The 22,816-nt window shown below is 34.4% G+C and overlaps 1 protein-coding gene and 1 pseudogene across 2 annotated transcripts; one reads left to right on the forward strand and one right to left on the reverse strand.

The window, feature by feature from the left end:
- Window positions 1-1,030: 1,030 nt before the first annotated feature.
- LOC143304506 (uncharacterized) lies at window positions 1,031-15,922 on the forward strand. The gene is made up of 3 exons (XM_076626980.1): window positions 1,031-1,354; window positions 1,629-1,862; window positions 3,628-15,922. Exon 3 carries the CDS (start codon window positions 4,326-4,328, stop codon window positions 4,902-4,904), a length of 579 nt encoding a protein of 192 aa, XP_076483095.1. The 5' UTR covers window positions 1,031-1,354; window positions 1,629-1,862; window positions 3,628-4,325; the 3' UTR covers window positions 4,905-15,922.
- A 2,731-nt stretch (window positions 15,923-18,653) lies between these two features.
- Window positions 18,654-20,636, reverse strand: LOC143304519 (glutathione S-transferase-like; annotated as a pseudogene). The gene is made up of 3 exons (XR_013061178.1): window positions 20,505-20,636; window positions 20,026-20,193; window positions 18,654-19,768 (listed from the first exon to the last, which is right to left on the reverse strand). The product of XR_013061178.1 is annotated as a glutathione S-transferase-like (transcript).
- Between the last annotated feature and the right edge of the window lie 2,180 nt (window positions 20,637-22,816).

Consider the following 22,816-nt stretch of genomic DNA (forward strand, 5'->3'; position numbering starts at 1 on the left):
TGGAGATAGGAGTTAGCGGGCGGGAATTGAGGACTGCTTCTATTTCTATGATAAGAGTATTACGGTGTTAAGCTCATATGTTTCTGTTTCTCCACTCGCGCTGCGCCATAATATCCTTTGATATTTCCGATCCTCTGGTCGTACGAGGAATTGCCGATACATTTTCTCGATGTCGCCAGTCAGTACGTACTGATGAGCGCGGAATCTAATTAATATACAAAATAAATTGTGAATTGATTCGAGAATATAGGATTTCCCCATTTTCATGATTATCGTGATTTTTGTATAAATATATTTTTTAAGATACTAATAATTGGGTACTTATACTAGCAAAGTCGTTGAGTAACAAGCCACTGATGCTAACACAAATAGCATTGTCGTAATTAAATATTTCTAAATATTCATTTTTCATTTTGAACCTGTAGAAACAATTTATTATATATACTATTAGCTAAGAAATTGCATATTTAATTAAGTCGAAATATAAAACTTAGTTATTTTGATAATTTAGAAAATAAAAAACTGACAAACGTTTCAATTTAATTTATGGTTGGAACAAAAGACAGTTATTTTTCATTAATTGAAATATTGCAATGCAGAGTACTTTCCTAAATACGGCGAGAGTATTCCTGATGGTGAAACGAGCGTTGCTTCATCGAACGCAGCTAAAGAAAACAACATCTATGTAGTTGGTGGTACGATGCCTGAAATAGAGGGCGATAAATTGTACAATACCTGTACTATTTGGGGTCCCGATGGAACTTTGATAGCAAGACACCGAAAGGTAAGTAATATATTCCTTTATGACTTTGAATTTGAAAATATCGGGGTGAAGAAAGTGACTCTATCTAGGAATAATTTAGAAATATACATATGTACATACGTATACTATAACCAATTCTATAATTTACGGTTTATAAAATACGTTATGATACGGGAAACGCCCATTTTTGTTGTAATGTGTTTGTTGTTGTATAAATTTTTCACATACTTAAAATATTATTATACTTATTTTTTCTCCTTTTTAAACATTATTAAATGATAAGATTTTTTAATAAAAGAAAGTGATAAAAACGCTGTCAGTTATTAAATAAAAAATAATTAAAGTTTAGGAGTTGGTAACTTTGATATTAAATTACAAAAGTTGCAGCAATATAATTAGCGACCACATTTTTATGTTATTAGGTACATCTATTCGACATCGACATTCCTAATAAGATTACTTTTCGAGAGAGTGATTCACTCAGTCCTGGTAACTCCCTAACGACGTTCGATGTGAAGGGCTGCAAAATAGGTATTGGCATTTGCTATGATATTAGATTCGAGGAAATGGCACGCATTTATCGGAACAAAGGTACAGTAACTTAATCGATCAATACTTAACTAGCAAAAAATTAAATATCTTTCTTAAATATATTCTATATAAAATTAATATAATCTGTAACTCTGTATAAAAAGAAGCTTAATTTAAAAAACCAGTATATTTGCTGAAAATGAAACAAATAAAAGAATTAAAAGCACAATAAGAGGACTGTCCTCGCATATTCAGAAATGATGGAATGTGAACCGTGCAACTACGAAGTTAATTGGTATTCGGTGGCTTCATATTTCCTGCTTCTCTGGGTTAGGTTGCCAAATGCTGATATATCCAGCGGCATTCAATATGACCACTGGACCACTGCACTGGTCATTACTTCAGCGTTCCAGAGCGAATGATAATCAATTATACGTTGCCTGCATATCACCGGCTCGTGTTCCTTAAGCAAGTTACGTCGCATGGGGACATACACAGTTGACCAATCCCTGGGGAAAGATTCTTTACGATTTGGAAACTCAAGAGAATATGGCAGTCACCGATATCGGTAATTTACAGCTTAAAATTAAAAGCGAGAGATCCATGATGTAATTAATTTTTAGTCTCGTTAATTTATCGATTTAGCCATCTTCCTCTGTATTTGTTGAATTTATTAGTAAGCATTACTTATTACTTCGTATGTTTCTTTTTTCTATCAGATGTAAAAGTTGTTGAGGAAGTAAGGGCTCAGATACCTACATTTTCTCAGAGACGTACAGATTTGTACGACACTGTCTGTAAGAAGGAGTAACTCTACACTAAAACAGAAAATGTTTTTTTATAATATTTCTACTACCATATCCTTTTTTTGTGAATTATTACTAATTTCTTATCATTTGTACTAAATGAATGACTCAATTAAGAAAATCAAAACGTTATAAATAATAATCTGTATATCTTGTGTATCAACATGTAATTGGATATTATAATAATATAGGAATGCTATAATAATATAGGATAATAATATAGGAGAATAATAATATACAAAAAAATACATGCTTTTAAACACCTTTAATATCGATCACATAAATTGTTATAATTCACAATGATTACGCATACATAAAAGACCCCTTGATAGTAAAATTTACGATCAAAAGGCAATTACGTATCGTTTAACAACATTTAATTTATAACACCTTTTAAACATTTAGACAGATTAACACATAACACTTCTTATATATAAACATCAATTCGAAGTTATCAGCTTGGAGAAATTGGTCGATTAATACCTGTAGATTGTCTGTCTCGATGAAAGAATTAAAGAGAGCAAAAACATGATAATGCCGCTAATATAATATTCCTTCTTTCTTGTATCTGTCTGCCTCTCAGGTCGTTTTACTAATTACAATAAGTAATTTCGACTTCTTTGCGCTCTCTTTTAACGCATTCGAGACCGAAAGAAATTCATATCAGTCAGTAGGCAAGGGTATAATATACATATTTTATATATAACTTATGTAGTAATGTATATATCATGTTAATTTCATATTTTTTTCAATATAGAATTATTATATATATATATATATATATATATATATATATATATATAACTGTACATAATACATTATAGAATAACATAGTATATAATTTTATATTTTAAAAATATGAGGCATACTATTTAAGATTGTCATCGATTTAAAATCAAAGTATGAAAAGGATACCCTGGAGAGAATAAAACACAGAATCATTCCAACTAAACATTCAGATCGTACCGACACCTAGGTATCGTTTTACAATTAAATCTCGGTCTCGAATGGATTAAAATGAAATACATACTTGCAGCTTCAACATCTTCAATATCGAGGAGATTCAAACTTTACAAATAAAAACGGCCTGTTCCCCTTTCCACGACAGACTCTCATACCATATCCGCTCTTATCCAGGCTTTTACTTGAAACCAGCAATGCGTTCATTTACAATTTAAATTTACCCGGACCATCTACTGAATCGTCAGCCTTTTATAAATATATAATGAACCCAGAACATGTGCCTGTGCCCCTGGTATCGATGTTCGGCTTGTGATGTTCGTACCGGAACCTTCGCACAATTTCAATTTGTCACGCGTGAACATCGATTCTTCCAAGGGTCACAGCTTTATGCGGCTAAATCCTTTAGAACGATTAAAATGATACTAATGATATGGTATTTTTTACAAAGATTTAACATATCCATAAAATAGGAAGTTTCGTGCTCTCCTATTTTATATTAATTATAAATTAATAAGTTTTATATGTGTTATTTATAGATCTAATAAATTTTGTATTGGTTTACAGCAGGTGCTCCGGGTATAAACAGACGACAAACGAACAAATAGAAATTCAAACTATTGTCGTTGTTTAACTCGCATGGGACTATAAGCTCGAATTGGACTTAAACGTTACGATCGTCGAGAATAATTACTATGTGTACCCTGTACGACGGGCAGAGAATCTTAAGTTATTAACGGCAATTCCTTTGTGCATAATTGAGGTTTATTAACAACCTGTAATGGATAATCATCGATGAACTCTTTTTGAATAAAGTTCACATTTATAAAGCAAACACTATAAAATACGACAGGACAATTGTAATCGATAAATGACATTTTATTAGGATATTATAAGAAGCTAAGATATCGAGGTACATTAAAATTGAGTCCGCTGCAACCCTCATGACATTTAAAATCCTACGCGTATATTGAGTAAAGTTGTTATATTAAATATAATCATATTAAATACGAGCTCGTCCGCTGGATTCCCAAATTATTTGGTTAAATACTTTGAATACGAGAATACCGAGTGTTAACAGTAGTAAATCCTCTATATGGTATGTTTACTTTGCTATCTTGAATAGGTAAATAACATTTCACTTTAACGCATTTAACCAATATTAACATTTAACATTTAACCAAAATTTACAAGAATGGTTTGACAAAAAAAGTAAAAGTTTAGGAGAAGCAGAAAAAGATCATAACAAGAAGGATAATATTTCAATGAGAAATATTTTGGACGGCGATACAAATAAAGAAAACCAAATTGAAACGAAGGAATTAGAAGCAGTTAGTAAATCAACTGCTGAAAATGATACAAAATCAATAGACAACGTTGAACAAAATATATCGTTAGAATCCATACAAAAAGCAACAGATAATGCTTACAATAATGAACATTTGCTTATAGAAGAAGACCAAATGATGACAGCGAAAAATGCGTGTGACACTACAGAATCAAAAACTTCAGTAGATCTTATGTCGAGAAATTTAGATGCTAATACACAAGAGAAGTCTTTAGAGAATAAAGATGACAAGAATCCATCTCCATCTATGTTAGATAGTAGTAAACGGAGCAGTCGTTATAATGTTGCTGCAAAGCCTGCTACTTCGCCAAAATTTGAAGAAATTGTTTATAATCAAACCAGACAATCAAACACAAATAAAATTTTGCGAAGCGCTTTAAAGACGAAATTAATCGAAGACAAGTCTGAAATAATTAATAAACATGTTGAGGTTATTCGGTGTGTAAACAGAGAAAACACGTGGATAAATTGTAAGGTAGAAAATATATTTAAATAGAAGTGTAATAAGTAAAAATACAATTTGAGCTGGTCCAGATCCGCACGCTAGCTGTGTTACCTAATAACTGAAAAACCCCGAAGCCAACGTCGCCTGTCTACTGTTTATGGCCTGACTTCGTCGCAGTCTTTTGTCTACACGCTGTCGATGGCTTCAGTGCTTGAGAAAACTAAAAAAGACCAGATGTAGAGTTTTCTTAGAAGTGGTAACCACTTCAACAAAACAAAAGGCATCGGAAAATGTAGAAAATAAATTTGCCAAAGAAGAAAAGAGAGGTGTTAAACAAAAATCAATTTCAGATAATGAAAACGAAACAACTGATACTCGTCAACGAAGGGAAGTTCTTTTAACGAACACAGCTAGTGATAGCGATAGGTATAAAACTGTAGAAAATGATAATGCAGTAACGGGTGTAATAGCAACTGATGAAGCGAAACATAGAGGCAGACCTAGGAGATCGGATAAAGTCGAAGTTAAAAAAGATGAAGATACAAGGAAGATCCTACAAAATGAGAAGGGTGGATTAGAAGAACAAAGAAAACTCCAAGAAGATACAAAAGAAGAAACTACAGAGACAGAAGTCAATTCAAAAGGTATATTAAATAATAAGTGCGATTTACTTGATACCGAAAGAGCTATTGAAATTAATGATACGGTTCAAGATATTAAATTTACTGAAGGTAGAAGCCGCACTCAAAATGATATGGAAGATGTAGTAGAAGATTCACAAGAATTATCTAATAAAAGTAAGTTATCAGAAATAAGGATTGCACTTAACAAAATTGAATATACAAAAACTATTTTACGGAATAAAAAGAATTCATTAGAAAGACAAAGAGGAGTAAGGAAAAAGAAGAAAATGTACAGACAGAAATTATTTCAAAAAATATATCAGATGATAAATGTGATTTGCTTTAGAAAAAAAAAAAATTTTATCCACAAACTACATTAGGAATTTATCTATTTTAGTGAGGAGAAAGAGAAAGGATAGAGGAGTTGATCAATAGACTGTGGATTTTGAAGCGTTTATGGAAAACTTACAATTTTAATAAAATATTCAATGTAAAGTCTTATAATATTATAAAACTATAATATTATAATATTCAAATAAATAGATGAAAAAAAACTGAATTTGCATAATTACTCATGGCTTACTGATCAATCATGCGACCCGTTCAGAGGTAACTCGAGTTGTAAAGGCGACAATTTATTAAAAATGGTATATCTGACGTACGATGCATTTGCTCATGTTAAACTATTTAAATAAGTATAAAAATCAAGCGAAAAAAAATCTACTGAGAATAATGTTGAACTAGTTAATAATAATAAATCATATAGTGAAACACAAACCTTAAATCAAGATTTTAAGTTCAAAAAAAAAAAAGAAAAAAAAAGAAGAAAGAAGTTGATAAAATGACAGCAACATGTAGCAGCAGGCGAGAGAAAATAAGCCAAATTTCTAAAAGAAGAAACGATGCTCAAGAACTCGAAATTTCTCGAGTGGATATGCTAAACAACGAATTTAATGAACAGTTGAAAGAACGTGAAACAGCAATAGAAGACTTACATCAAATGTTAAAGCATCAATCGGAAATTCATAAAGTTACCTTAAATGAAGCAAGTTTGAAAATAGGAGAACTCTCTGATAAAATAAAATGTTTTAAAGGAAAACATAGCCAGATACCGAAACGTAATGAATTACTCGAAGAAGAACAGAATAAATGGAGAAGTTTAGAAAAAATGATTACAGAAAAACTTGAAGAAGAAAAATCCCGTTAGGAAACAGCTGAAGACGAAGTGAGAAAGCTTTCCAAATATAACGAGCAACTTCTAAAAGATTATCAAGAAATCCATAAAAAAAAAAAAGAAAAAAAAGGTAAAGAATTAAACATGTACCTCAACTGAAAGATAAAATCAATCGACAGGATTTATATGCGAAGAACATAAGAACATAATATATAGAACAGCACAAGATGATCGAAAAATTGAGAGCAAAAGGAAAACGTGTGCATAATAAAGGTAAAGAGAACACATAATGTATCTTCACCAGGGGCGCATGATCCAAAATTAAATAATAAAATAAAAGGTTTTGTTACTGAAAAGTTAGAGAGATTTCATGACAACAAAAGCATTGCCTGTGCAGAGTGCAGTGTATCAATGTGCACTAAAAATGCAAGCAACGTGACGATTACTTTTAGAACACCACAAGCACCACGAAAACACAATCAAGATCAAACAAGATCAAGTTCAAAAGTGAAGTTACGTGAGCTTATTACTGCTAACGACCAAAAATTGAATTACGATCCCGAGCATCAACTCGCTGATCTTCAAGTAGAATGTTCCGTCAAAGACAGGACGACACAAGAGCTCGAGAAGCACATAGAGGATGTCACGTCGATTCGGGGTAATTTCACGTTCCGCACGCAAGGTGAGAAATTCGTACTTAAATTTTGATTGTTATTAGAAAATTTATTGAACACTGACAGAGTAACGATACAGAATGGTCAAACAGCACAGAAAAGAATGTTCTTACAACGACTCGAGAGGTACTTTTTTATATCAAGGACCCGGCTCCTGTGGAGGGGCTATCGCTGGATGCCGGTCACATAGGGTTTCTATTACTGCTTAGCCATCATTTTGCTGGCCAAGGTATGTGAGACATAACCATCCTTTCGTTGCGTTCTCACGACCACCGTGACATTCCCCCCTCCTTAGCTTCGCTTTGTTCCGCTAAAGCGTAAGGCTCTGGTAGGGCTTCTAAGTTGAATGATCCCCTCATCTTCGTCTTCGGTGATATTTTGGAAGGTGACCGTCCTTGGTACTGTTGATGTTTGATCGATCCTATTTACGCGAGCGGTAGGGCAGAGTATTTTGATACGTACATTTTTAGGAAATGATCGGCGTAGACATTCGAAAAGTTTACATTTGTACATTACATATATTGTTCCTAGTTCTAGGGCTATGATTCCTAATATTTGTAGTGTGGATATGCCATATTCCTTCAATGAATTTATGCGTCGCTCAAATTGCAGGGTACCGATTTGTGTTTGTAATGTGTCGAGGTTGGCTTTATATTGGTTAAAATTGTGAGTTACTTTTGGAGCTGTTTCTAATATTTTCTCTAATATTGGAACATCTGTTTCTTCGAAGCTGTATATGCTATTCTTAAATTTGGTTTCGTAAGAGATATTTTTATGTGATCCTCCTATTTTCATAATATTATGATCGTATGTGATTATGCACCCGGTTTTACTGCTAATTAAGCTTGGTTGTCTAATTTCTAGGATTTTATGTGTCTTACATAACACGTCGATTTGTACATTTTTCGCAGGAATAATAATATAATGGTTTTCCGTCTGCAAAGGTACGAACGTCAATTCTTCCAGCTTGAAGACAGCAGTCGGGCAAGTTTTGACCGTCTGTCGATTAGTAATTAATTCTGATCTGCATTCAGGTGAATTGATTCTATTGTGACTCGGTTGAGTTCTTTTACAAATGTGGATGATTGCCGTTCGTTTACAATATTTGTTTAAGTAGTGACTATCGACAAAGGTGTATTGTTCTGAGTCGGTTAGTATCAAATCAGTTTCTATTACAGGCGCAATGAATACAGAGTTTTGTTTGGAAGGTATCGGGTAAATTTTAGTTATTTTCCATTCATTGTTTTCCAAAAGCGGCACAGTTATTGTATATATAAGTTTGTTATCTCTTATCCATACCTTTAGTTTGCTTAGATCTAGAATTAGTTGAAAGTTTTGAACTGAAGGTTCGATATGGTTAGTCATAAAGTTTTGTCTCGTTATTTGGTCAAGTGTTTTTAAGAATTGTTCAGGTTCTATAACTTGTGGGTTTATGATTCCTTGTTTCCCTAACATAACAGTGTTAAAAATTTCGTCGATGTTTATATGGAGTTCTGATATGGTAGATTCGGTTTGAATTAATAGGGAGACTAATATTTCGTTTTTTTCATTGTGGTTTTCAATCTTGTGTATATCGTTGGCTAAGTTTTCAAGTTGATTTGTTTTGGTATTGTCTAGCACGCGTTTGATGAGTGCGGTTTGGTTACTAAGAATTGTTTTTATTTTATTGTTGGAATCAAATAATGTATCGATGTTCTTGTTAATGAGTTCTAAATCGTTTTCGTCGAGAGTTGCGAATAAAGTTTTGGATACTGAGCCTATGACATTGAGCAATCCGCGTTTGCTTTTATAACGCAATAATAATTTGAGTTGCCGAGTCAGGTTTTGAAGATTTCTGTACTTAAATTTTAGGCTGCTTATTTCTGGTGTGTAAGCGCAAGGTGGTTTACATTGACGGTCTATTAAATCTATTACGCGTTGTAATCTATTAACTTGGTCAATTGGATCGTTAAGGCCTACTATAAGGGTGATATCTATTTGTTCGTTGTACAGATAGCAATTGTCAATGTGTTCCAGGAATATGTTGGCGTAATTCAATGGTTTTACTTCTAGATCGCTTCTAATGTACTCGAGTGTTATGATGATCCATATTATGGTCTTCTTCCTGAAAGGTAGGGTTTTAGCCTGTTACCGTGGATTCTTTGCGTGTGACCGTTGGAATATTCGATAAGATAGGTGGGTGGATTGGATGAGAGGATTTCTGCAGGTCCTAGCCATTCGTGGTCTAGCTTGTTAGTTTTGTGATCGTTATGTACCCATACTTTATCTTTTACTCGGAATATCGTCTGTGTTTTAATAATTTTTCGCATTTGATCCCTCTGGTATCGCTTTTTGTTAGATTCGGTAACTCGTCTTGCTTTAGCTATATAGGCGTTGTGTCGATTTTTCCAGAGGTTAAACAATTGTTCTCTGGTTAGGCTAGGAGTGGTTGATATTGAGGATGGCATGTTAGCTTGTCGTCCAAATGTTAGTTCGAATGGGGTATGTCCGGTCGTCTCGTGTACTGAAGTATTATATCCCATGCATATTAATTTTAAGTTTTCATCCCAGTCGTTCTGTCGGTCGGTCGTACAAGTTCGAATAAGGTCCTTTACTACGGCATGCGTTCGTTCAAGGGATCCGTTAGATTGTGGATGGAAAGAAGTGGTTTTTATGTGTCGGATTTTGAAAGCCCTTTCAAATGTGTCCATCAATTTACATACGAAATTTCGTCCCATGTCCGTCAGAATACTTTTTGGTGCGGAAAATATGTACACATAGTGATCCAAAAGTTCGTTAATGATTGAGTTGGCTGTTTGGTCTTTTAAGGGTATGAGGATGAGATATTTGGTTAATTGATCTTGGATAGACAGGATAAACTGATTGCCCCGTTTGGTTTTGGTGAGAGGTCCGAATATGTCCATTGCGATTTTGTCATTAGGATTAAGCGGTGTGTCAGTTATCATAGGTTGTTCCTTGGCCCTGATACGATTTAGCTTTTCTCGTTGGCAGGTTTCGCAGTTTTGTATGAATTCTGTAACGTCTTGTTCTAGGTTTGTCCAGTGATGGTGCTCTTGTATTCGTTTCACGGTGCGGTGTATACCTAAGTGTCCTACTAATTCGTTATGATTTTCGCGTAGTATCGTTTGTTTTTGTTCGTTATCGTAGTCTACTGGCGGATCTTGTCCAAATATTAATTTAATTTGAGGGAATCTAGTTGTTAGAAACCTTAGCATGAGTTGAATATTTACCTTTTCTAACGTGCTGAAGCTATTGTCGTTTATTCCTATTTGTAAGCGTCCGGTTCGGTGTTTAATAAAGTGTTTGGTTAATTGACGCAACCAATGCTGTTCGTTAAAGTCTCCCAGTTCGGTCTTTGTAATTTGTTTAAAGTGTGGTCTGTTAGGTTTTTGGGTTATCGGAGCTGGGGTGATATTGATTTTCCAGTCCATATACTCGTCATAATAGTCCGGGTTTTCTACATTGGGTTGGATTTCTTCATTAGTGATAGGATACAATCGGGATAGAGCATCTGCAGCTGTATTTTCTTTTCCTTTTTTGTATTCGATTTCATAATCGTACTCCTCGAGTCTCAAACGCCATCGCATGAGTCTCGATGAGGGGTCTTTAACATTCTTTAACCATTTCAAGGCTTGATGATCGCTTTGAATTTTAAATTTTCTACCAAGTAGGTATTGTCTTAGTCTTTTGATTGACCATACTATTGCTAATAACTCTTTCTCGGTTGTGGAATAATTCTTTTCAGGAGGGTTCAAAGTTCGGGATATATAACAGCATGGATGTCCGTCTTGGGAGAGTATTGCTCCTAACCCTTCGTTACTTGCGTCTGTTGTTAATGTGAATGTTTTGTCAAAGTCTGGATATTGTAGTACAGGGGCTTCGCAGAGTTTTTGTTTTAGTGTGTCAAATGCAAGTTGTTGTCTATCGGTCCAGTAGAATGGAGTGTCCTTTTTTGTGAGATCTGTCAATGGTTTTGCGATTTTAGAAAAATTACGTATAAATTTTCTATAGTATCCAACGAGTCCTAAGAATGACTTTATGTGGGTCGCGGTCTTTGGTGTTTTAAAGTCTTTCACGGCTTGAATCTTTTTGGGATTAGGTTTTACTCCTTCCTTTGTTACTACGTGTCCTAAGTATTCTAATTCCGGTTTCAAAAATTCGCATTTGTCCGGTTGTATTTTTAATCCTAAATTTTGTAGTCTGTCTAGTATAATGGCTAGATTTCGGTTATGTTCTTGGATGGTGCTCCCGAATATTATAATGTCATCCAGGTATACGAAACAGTTATTTCCTATTAACCCCCGTAGCGCGGTATCCATCATACGTTGAAACGTCGCCGGTGCGTTTTTAAGGCCGAAGGGCATGCGATTATAGTGGAAGTGACCTTGTGGGGTTGAGAATGCAGTATATTTTTTGGAATTTTGCTCCATAGGTATCTGGTGAAATCCTGACGAGAGGTCTAGGGCCGAGAAAAATTTAGCTTTGCCTAAGTGCTCGAGTATTTCGTCCGAATTTGGTAAAGGATACGCGTCTTGGTCTGTTTGCTCGTTTAATTTTCTAAAATCTATAACGATTCTCCATTTTTGTTTGCCTGATGCATCTAATTTTTTTTGGAACTACCCAAATTGGTGCGTTATATGGACTGTCCGATGGTTCTATGATTTGTTTGTCTAACATGTCGTTGATTTGAGTCTCGATTTCCTTTTTATGACATTCGGGCGGTCTATAAGATTTGATGTTTATAGGTTTGTCTGTCTTGAGTGTGATTGTATGTTCTGTCAAGTTGGTACATGGTAATGAGTCTGTTTCCATATTAAAAACGTCTAAGTAATTGATGAGGATTTTCTCAAGGGGTTCTCGAAGTTCTGGATCAATATGTTTGGTACGTATTATTTGTGCGAATTTATTAATTTGGCTTAGTTTATCGGGTTTCTCTATTTCGTTTGTAATGTGACAGATTTGCTTACCAGTGTCGATGAAACATACTGTTGTGGGCTTTCCTTCGATGTATTGGGCTGAGATTAGAGTTTCGCCTGGTCTTATCTTGCTATCGGTTTCCTGGAATGGTAATATAATTTCGTCTAAGGTTAGTTTATTGTTAGTGACGCTGTATTGATACTTTGTAAGGAATGGGAGTCCGATTATTCCATCTTCGATTAGGGGAAAGTTGTTAGGGACTACGTAGAATTGATGATTTTTCTTGAGCATGGTTAAATTGCAAATTTTGTTAGTGGTATGTTTGTCACTTCCCATTAGGAAGGTTTTTGGGTTAGAAGTTTGGACGTTTAGTGAGGCTTTTTCTTTTATAAGGTTGATTCCTGCTCCGGTATCGATGAGGAATCTGGCTCTTCCTCCGTCTCTTCGTTGCAGTACGATTGATAGTAATCTTCCGGTGGTGGTGCAGTTAACTCGAGGTAAGCTTCCTCTGGGTTCTCCGTTGTTTGGTTTACTCGAGGTGGAATCTTTCCTTGGCTGGCGAATGGAAAATTTCGAGAGTAGCATTTTTCGGCTGTGTGTCCAATTCGTAAACACTTTGGACACTTCGGTTTCATGCGGTTGTCTAATGGTCGGCTAGGTAGCTGAGCAAAAGTTTGTGGCTGTGAATCGGTAGTAGTTCGCTTGGATACTAATGTAATGTTGTGAGATTGATTCTTTGGGCGGTTGGCAACACGATTTGCATCTCGTAACCATTGTTCTCTATCAGCTGCTAGTTGTTGGGCAAGGTTCAGGTTCTTTGGATCGCTAGATACCACCATCTGTCCTATCTCGTATCGTAAGTTGAGCAAATATGTTTTAAGTGCTTCGCGTTCTTCAATATCTATAGCTACGCGTCGTTCTGTTGGTGTGCGGTTTTCGTTTTGGACTGCATAATTTAATTCGTTTAGCTGTTGTCGGAATCTGGAGTTAAAAGATTGTACACTTTCTGTTGCCCCTTGTTTTAAATTCTTTAATTTGTCCCTACAGTTGCTAATAGTTGTTGGTGTTAATACGTGTTGTCTTAAGCATGAATATAAGTCTTCGAACGAGTTGATTTTTAGATATCGTATGTTTCGTTTCGCGTTGTCGGTAATCTTTTCGATCAGTATGAGATCTAATAATAGCTCTCTGTCACTTGCCTTGCACCTAGCTCTTGCTTTGCGGACCGATAAGATGAAATCTTCAACGCCTACGTCATCTTGACCACGTAGTGTCTCGACAGTTCGTATGGCCTTATCTGCCTCGAGCCCTCGATCTTCGTTGTAGTTGTTTATTGGTTTAATCGCGGCGCGGCTAGATGCGGCTCGTGGTCTTTGTGACGTGTTCGGTCCGTCAGTTTCGTCATCCGTTACGTTATCAGCAGCGGTTTCTAAATGGGCGTTTATTTGCGACTGGTCAGTCTCGGTGTCGTATTTTATTTCCATGGTTTTTGCAAGATCGCGTATTTCTTTAGAGCGATTTCTATCGCTAGTTTCCGCAAATTCTTTTATGTTTTTAATGTTTTGATCGGTGCTGTTTCTAAAGCTTCTAAACTCGTGAGTTAGGCTTTCAAATTGTTCAATCAGGGTAGCGATTAGTTCGTTTTGTTTAGCGGTACTCTTGTCAGTTGGGTTCATGCTGAGAAATATGACACTTTCGGCGGAAGAAGAGTCACTATCTTCAGAACGTATTTCAGGCTTACGGTTTCGATAATGTACGAAAGCCAGCTTACCGAGATTCTTTGCAGATCCTTCTTTTGATCAAGGAGGTGACCGTGGTCCTTCGCTGTAGAATCCGTAGAGTTCCCGTTGAAGTTTCCTCTTGATGCGATGAGTGGATCCTGGCAGGATCGCCAATTTTGTCACGTCGATTCGGGGTAATTTCACGTTCCGCACGCAAAGTGAGAAATTCGTACTTAAATTTTGATTGTTATTAGAAAATTTATTGAACACTGACAGAGTAACGATACAGAATGGTCAAACAGCACAGAAAAGAATGTTCTTACAACGACTCGAGAGGTACTTTTTTATATCAAGGACCCGGCTCCTGTGGAGGGGCTATCGCTGGATGCCGGTCACATAGGGTTTCTATTACTGCTTAGCCATCATTTTGCTGGCCAAGGTATGTGAGACATAACCATCCTTTCGTTGCGTTCTCACGACCACCGTGACACCAGCACAGGCAGCTTTTTATAAGGCATTGCTAAGAACAAACATGGCTCATATGAACACTGTGTAGAGGGAAACGATCGATAGGAAATCACAACACAGCTTCCGAGGCCGTTGCGTTCTTGTGAATAGATGAATCGAAATCATTTCGGTTTTAATCAACATGGCCTAGTAAAGAAATACAGAAATGTCTTCTTTCTCCTTTTTTTCTTTTCTTACGATTACGATGGACATGGTATCGCGTGTTTTTGACTGTTGGGAAGAACCTAAAGTTTTTAAAATCAAGGATAAAAGATAATACCAGACACGGAAAAAATATTAGAAAATGTACACGGTTCTTGTAATGAAAATTGAAATGCAAGGAATATAAATCGAATGTCTCTTGCGAACGTAATTTTGTGTTTTACACCGACAGGATTGATTTACAGACTTACGTTGACTTTTTGTTTCTCTATCTGCAAGCGACATATAAGATTATATCGAAGACTATGCTGCGTAAAACTTTTATTATACTATTTACGATAGAAATGTCGCAACGGAAGATCGAATTTTATGTCTGCTTTGTTCTTTCGACTTTTTAGCTGTGTTCTTGTTCATTTCCGAACTGATTTCAATTTTTTATCCTTTTTTTCCGACATGTCCTAAAAAGTTTTTAAATTAACGAGAAACGTAGAAGTATTTTTGTATTCCTATTTTAAGTCACCTATTTACGATTTTCTCAAAATATTCGAAATGCTTCGATTCATTGAAAACAATAAAGATTGCAACACAAAAATTCGAGAATCGTAAGTGAATTAAGTTGGTATTCGATAAACACGATATTACGGAAGCAAAACTTAATGAAAAGTTCGACTTTATTCCGTATGAAATTTTACTTTAAGTAAGTTTAGCCTGCACGTGAAACGAAAGTTTTATATACAGAAAAGTTTGAGTAAATGGTAGATATCTGAGAGTTGAACGATGAAAGTAAAAATCGATTCTTCACGCTTACAATCCTTGTATTCAGGCCAGAGTTCTTCGGGGATCCTCTCGTCGGTATACTCGATGCCAGCATATGCAAATATATACCGTATATGTTCGGCACGACCACGGGCATTGAAGTAGATTAGTTTGTAGGTATGTTCGTCGCTCATTTTTCTTGCTCTGTCAACTTATCGAGAAAAATGTTACAATTAACTCGTGTAATTAACAGACTGTGTGCGTGTTTGTGTGTATAGAGAACAATTTATTTATAGATGGAATAATTCGTATAATACGCAAAATAAATCATTTAGAAGGCTGGAATATGTGTTTTTGAAACAATTAATTATGTCGAAAAATATTTCAAACGAGATATAATTATGAAAAAAATAATAATTAAATGTATGTAAATGTATGTAATAATAGTTAAATGTATGTAAATGTAATAATTAAATGTAATTAGTTGTGAAAAAAATAATAATAAAAAATAAATAAATGTAAAAAAAGAATTAAATGTAATTAGTTTCTTTTTACGCACGCGATATTATTGGCGATATATGAAGGTCAACTTTATTTTTTTAAATAGATATATTTATACATATATTTATAGATATAAATACATATATTATATAGATATAATAGTATATATAATATATATAATATATATAATAATATATATGTCGAGTCTGAATATCCGAGTCCGAGCTCGAGGCGCCCTCCCGTGGAGGGCTCGCGGGAGGTAGCGGTTCTGCGTTGAAGTTCTCCATCGTCCGGTCGCGCGTGGGGTACCTTTATTGTCGATAGTTACACTAGTGACGAGGGCCTCAGGCTTGATAACGAAGCCGCGGCCAACGGGAGGACTATCATATAAAAAGCAACAGGATACACGAAATAATATAATTCTGACTAGGACAACATAAACGCAAGAAGTGTTGATATTGAAAAAAATATTTAATTTTGTATATAAATATTTTCATATTTAGAAAAGTTTCCGGAAGCAGGAAGATTTACAAACAAATAATATCATAAACCGAATGTTTCATGATCCTTTTCTAATTAGAGTGTGTGACAGCATGTGAGAACGTTTCTTAAAAATATGACTTATTGCAATTACTTAATCGCAATTATAAACGATTAAGACCTTCTCGCAACGAGGCAATCTATCCAAAGTATAAAACTCGTTATACTTGATGAGAAAACAAATCTCTACTTAGGTTTCATTTCGTTTCATCGCGTTCATAAAAAGTGAATTTGTATGAACACATCGTGCAATTTAGTAATTAGGACCGTTGATCTCGCTGCAACATAGATGGATAGAAAAAAGCCATTTAAAATGATACAACGTCGGGAAGACAATTATGAAAATTATAAATGGAACACAAGATAAAATTGTTTAAGATTAATTCTTCTTTTCTTTTTTTTTTTTAATCGCGAGTGTTTGCAAACGAAGTTTCAATCTGTTTACAATGATAGCAATGAGAGGAGGATGTCTATGAAAGTTATAAATGCGATATTGAATAACATTTCTGCGAGTGGGTTTGTTTTTCGTTACAAATGTTTTTTAAACGAATCTGTAATCTGTTGGAAACTACGGAACAGTAACGGGACGACTGATAGGGAAATAAAAAAGATCGCGTTTTATTTGAACAGACAAATCTTTGAAATCTATTCGAAAGTCTATTTGAAATGGTACGAGCTTGAAAAGAACGGTGAATACTATAGAAGAAGGATTAATTAAAATTCTTATTAATCTGTATGCTTTGTATATTAAATACCTTGATCGATGCCAAGATAACAAATTATTATACGAAACAGTGAAGTATCCACGTCTGACATTAATATTGAGTATTACCATTACTGTAATTTAATTTTTAACCGATCCTGAAAATTCCTTAGAACGTAAAAAGTATAAAATGTTACTGTGCATTTCAAGATTAAATGCACTGTAATTTAGAAACAGTTATGAAGCGGAAACAAATAATTTATTCAGAATAAGAATTCTACGTAATCGTGTTAAAAAAAACGTACTTATAACGCGTTTAAACTCCAAATATGTAAAGACAATAAGGGAAAAAAATTAAACGAAACGAACGAACAATAAAAAAGGGATGTTAAATACAAAAAATAGATTGAAATTTAGATTATGAAATATAAAAAAAATGATATTGCATAATTTACAATTATTTTCGATAGCTTACGTCAGTATGTTGGAGTGTAAACTATAAAATATTCAAAAACTGATACCATTTAGACATAATTTAGAAAAACAATAAATTGCGGAAACCGATAGTTAAAACTCGATACGATCGATACTCCAAAACTCTAATCCTAATAATTACTCAGCAATAATAACCGATAATTCATGTTGATTAATGTTTGAACTCCGTTTTTTTTCTGTATGTGTATACAAATTTTATACAGTTTGATAAAGCGAAATTAAATTATCATCTTTTTGTACTACTTCAAACATTGAGATTTGTCATCTTCAAGGTCGATCACACATAGTTTCAGATTGCGGAGTTGCAAGGGTAATTAATTTTGCAATCGGTTTTCCTTTGATATAGATGTGAATACAAATAGCCATTGATTGACAATATACCGAAGCAATTCTAGTTTAATTTGAAGTCATCGATCCTTTGATATTTTTGGAAGAATAGTAAAAGTACAGAGAAAATAAGAAAAAATGGCGTTAACTAAAAGATAGCTCCAATGTATCTCATAAATATTATCTATATATCATTTGTAAGATGTAAGTGACCAAGATATCGAATTATACAAAAATTGTATGTAATGATTAATACTTGAACGTTACTTACATTTATGTACATGAAAATTTGATCTTTTATTAACTAAGTTATTGATCGACAAAATGACTTCCTACATAATTCTCCGCCTGAACTGAAATGCATATCTTTTTTTACGCAAGCCTTATGTGTAGCTAGCAACGAGCAAACAGATTAATTACTTTACACACGGTCGTATCTTGTTTGCTGTAGGCGAGTTCTCTCGTGTAATCAACGAAGTACTCAACTTTAAAGCGATAACAGAAGAACATTATTGTATCGACAAAAATCATACTTTTTTCAAAGAAATATGTAACTCGTATTTTTTTTAAAGCAACCCTCATAATGTATTGAATAAAATAATCATACATTTTTTTTTGTTCAACATTTGTAAAATACGATATTATCAAGATCACCAAGGAGGTAATCTCCAATTCTTAATGAATATAATAAAAAACATAATTAATGATTGTTTGATGGTTTTATTATTATCTCTATAATACAAAAGCACAACATCGTGTCAACAGTTTATATAGTTCGTATGTTTCTGTAGGAATTGTTGGAATACAACGATATCAGTCGCATGCGGATAGAGTGTTTGATCGTACAGATTCTTCCATTCGTTGCCCAGCGCCATCCCCACTAGCGTACGTTCGTTAGATGTACCGCGGCGGCTGGCGCGTGCATGCTCTTCCGAGAACTCGGCGGAAGAAACATAAGGATATGGATGGAACATTGGGCACGTCGGTGTCGCGCCTTGACAGCGTAGCGCTTTGTATCGAGAAGCTGCTAGAAGGTTCCGTGGCACGTGACGTTACACAGACATCTACTCAGGTCACACTCATTATAGAGAGTGAGGGTTCAAAATCTTTACAAGCGCCACAGGTCACTAAGGCAGTCAGTCTGTGAATAACTAGCCAACTGTCTACATTCCAGAACGCACATTTATAACTCTCGAAATAATTGTTTAATAAATATCACATTATATTATTTCAACATAAACATTGTGTCTTCCACAGAATATTAATCCTAATTCCAAGATTAAATTCTAACAGGAATACACAAATAATTGTTCTCTATCACAACGTAATCTAAAGGGAAAACCCTAACTAAATGACAAAAATATCAGTAATAACTGGAACTAATGAATGTTAAAAGCAATCAGTATATTCCATACAAACTTCCATCAACACGATTCGTTCTTCATTCCCTCAACACACTAAGACCGCAATCTTTAAACGCTTATAAAACCATAAGCAATCGTGAAGTTTAGAATTCGCTAACTGGGCGTCTCTCAATCCAGTTTTTGATCTTGGGCAGAAGGAGGACCTTTTTCTCCAGCAGCTTCAGATTCTCGTAATTCTTGATCAGATCAGACTTGTACATAAAGTTCAAATAATCGAGCAGAGCAACGAATGTTAAATCAGCCCAAGAGAGAGTACCATCGTAAAAGTAGCCGTCATTTTCCTTCACTTGCTGGTCCAAACGTTCTAAAATGAACGGCAGCGTCTCTTCAGCAGCCTTGCGTTTTGCAGCTTTGACCTTCTCGTCCTCCTCATAGTGGAAGGCGGCAATTTCTGAAAATTTGTTTTCAGTTAAATACTATTCGCTAATGTTATACTAATTTGAATACAGTGTTGTGCGAAATTTAAATGATACTGAAGATAGAATTACAATCCTTTTTAATCCTTTGTCTTGTATTGTTGACATACGTGTATCGTTCGATTAAATCAAATATTAAATCGGATTTCAACTAATAAATACCTGAACAGATATGTGCTATCTGTTATCAAGATTCTCATAAGATTTATGCAAAACAGCACTGGATACTCACTATGACGAATATCATGAATAGTATCAACAGTGGCATCAATATGGAGATTTGCCCAGTCAGTCTTTCCAGCTAAGTCATATTGTTTGGCTAAGTAACGGCAAATAGCTGTAGACCGAGCAACCTTCCTTCTATCAGCTACGAGCATAGGAAGCTGGCCATAAGGAGTCACTAAAAACATACAACTAATAGAATCAAAGATTCTATCGAACAAACAGATTATGATGCTTCTTAAATATCTAGCTTCCTGTTATCTGTTTTGGAAAGATATAATTTAATTTATTGATAATTTATCAGCAAACAAAGGGCATTGTCTCCTTAACAATACCTATTGTTCTCCCACATATCTTATAGAGCAATGGAGAGTAAACAATAATCTCTGCTATACTCTGCATAATTGTGTTCTACTTTATTTAGCTACTTTAGTTAAATTAGGAAAGATGAGATTTAAGAAACAGAATTTCTTTAAATTTTAAGCTTACAGGGCTTTATTTCTGGCCAGACGTCCTTTTTGATACGTTCATCTTCAAATGGAATACTAGCATAGCTGAAGAAGAACGGATTGGTTCTGCCAATGCCGTAACTGGGAAGTAAGTCAATTTATAGAGCGGCATCTTCCTGCAAGTATAATATATACAAAGTAAAAACGAAGAATCATTGATGACAAGAATTATATTATTACAAATTATGAAGTATAAGACAATTTAAGTAAAAAGCATCAACTACTAACTACTCGCATAGCTATTTGTATCTTTATATTTTAATATAGCTTAGATATAAAAAGAATATTATTTTTGGATGTAATAATGTATAAACTTGCGCCAAATATTATAACAAAATATTGCACTTTCTATTTAAGTAGGATAGACATATTACCGGCATTTATCTTTTTTCTATAGCAATGAAATTGTTTATAAAAAAGTTTATAAGAAAACTATCAATTAATGCAAACAACGCATTTCAAAATATTAATTACATTCGCACGATTCGTTATCTCTAGTATTAATTTAACCATATGGTTCTATACACCCAAGACCCTCTAACAGTAATTTAGTACCATTACTAGTCGTATGTACAATGTATGTTTGTATACAACTTTCGTAACTACAAAACATTCAGCATGATTATATATTCTTCCAAACTTAAGAAACATTTTCTAATTGCATACTTAAATTTATCGATCAATTATGAACATATGATAACATTTATTTCTTTCAACTACTAATTTTCAAATCCTCTGCTGTTCCGTTAATTGAACGACGCGCCGACTTTTCGTACAAGTATCTTGTATCTTATCTGTATTATTTAGTTATCAATAAAGAAGAAACATTTTCTAATTGTATACTTAAATTTATCGATCAATTATGAACATGTAATAACATTTATTTCTTTCAACTACTAATTTTTAAATCATCTGCTGTTCGGTTAATTGAAGGATGTCGGCTTTCTGTAGAAGTATTTCATATTTATTATTTAATTATGAATAAGGAAAAAACATACAAAATATAGTTTTTAAACGGTTTATTATTTATAAAGAGAAACTTTGATTTAGGATATATATGCTATATATATACTATTTACTTACAATTTTTTTTTTAAGACTTCAAAGTCGAAACAAGCACAGGAAATTTCCAAGCCGGTTAACAGAAACTTGAATGAGACAAAAATAACCTTTAGATCTCTATATGTTCTTCTTCCCCTCTGTTGCTTCCATGTAACTCTTATCCTATTGGTGGAGCTGTGCTGATATGTGAAATTATGACTACATAAAAACATCCGGAAAGACTCATTGAATGATTTTATAGTTTAAGGTTAATAAATTTCCATAAATTAAAGTTGAAAACTTATGAGAACATGTTTTCTGTAACAAAACTTAGTAAAAACAAACTAGTAAGGTTTATAGATTCTTTAATGATTATGTATGTATTCATAAACTAGTTCGATAAACATCGTTCGATAAAACGTCGAACAACACATAACATTGAAGCGCGAAATTTCAAATTCAAGGAAAGATAAATAACAAATATTGCGAACAAATGATATTAAATTTACAATAATCTCATGTAAGAAAAAATAAAAGGGATAAAAGTAGTACAGAAGATAGAAAAATCTATAAAACTGGTGGCTGGGAAATAGAAAATATATAAATTTATGTTATTAGAGTTTAGTACTTCTGTCGATCAATGTGTTACGACCGTTCGCGGAGAGACGCAGTCGCAGTAGCGAGAGGCGTAAATTCTCGCTACGATTCGGTGAATCGACGCCGCGAAGTAGTCGTTCCCCTGTTTCGGTTAAGATAAGAGGTGGTTAAATGAATATGACACAGTATAGTAAGTTATATTTCACCGTTTATTCCAACAACTTATAACGAAGGCAGTTACGCTGGTGCGTATGTACGAGATTTTTTTTTTTTATTTATTTGTTGAAATTACAATCAATTCTCGCGTTGAGAATATGTACGAGATGAATGAGTGACTGATCTGTGGGTGTGTCCTACCCGGTGGAAGGATATTGACCGTTCGGAGGATGTGAAATCAGTACTGTCTTGGGAGACGATACTGTCTCGGAGGAAAGCTAAGGATGGGTGTGTCTAGCGCACGGGACCATACGGATTTGTTGGTGACGATTTTAGTTAGGAGAGTGAAGGAAGTGGCTTCGTTGTTAATTGGTTAACGAAGGGTCTTAACCGCCCTCGAGAGAAAGTGGTTAGTGGGAGGAAAGTTGCAGCATACGTGAGAAAAACTAACTTTCCCTTGTCCAGTCGGGGTAGACAATAGTCTTTAGAAATTCTTCG

This window comes from Bombus vancouverensis, unplaced genomic scaffold (genome assembly GCF_051014615.1).
Source record: "Bombus vancouverensis nearcticus unplaced genomic scaffold, iyBomVanc1_principal scaffold0038, whole genome shotgun sequence".
In the NCBI taxonomy this organism is placed as follows: Eukaryota; Metazoa; Arthropoda; class Insecta; order Hymenoptera; family Apidae; genus Bombus; species Bombus vancouverensis.

Bases quoted from the DNA above. Each gene is read 5' to 3' on its own strand.
- LOC143304506 (XM_076626980.1), top strand. From the start codon at position 4,326: ATGAGAAATATTTTGGACGGCGATACAAATAAAGAAAACCAAATTGAA.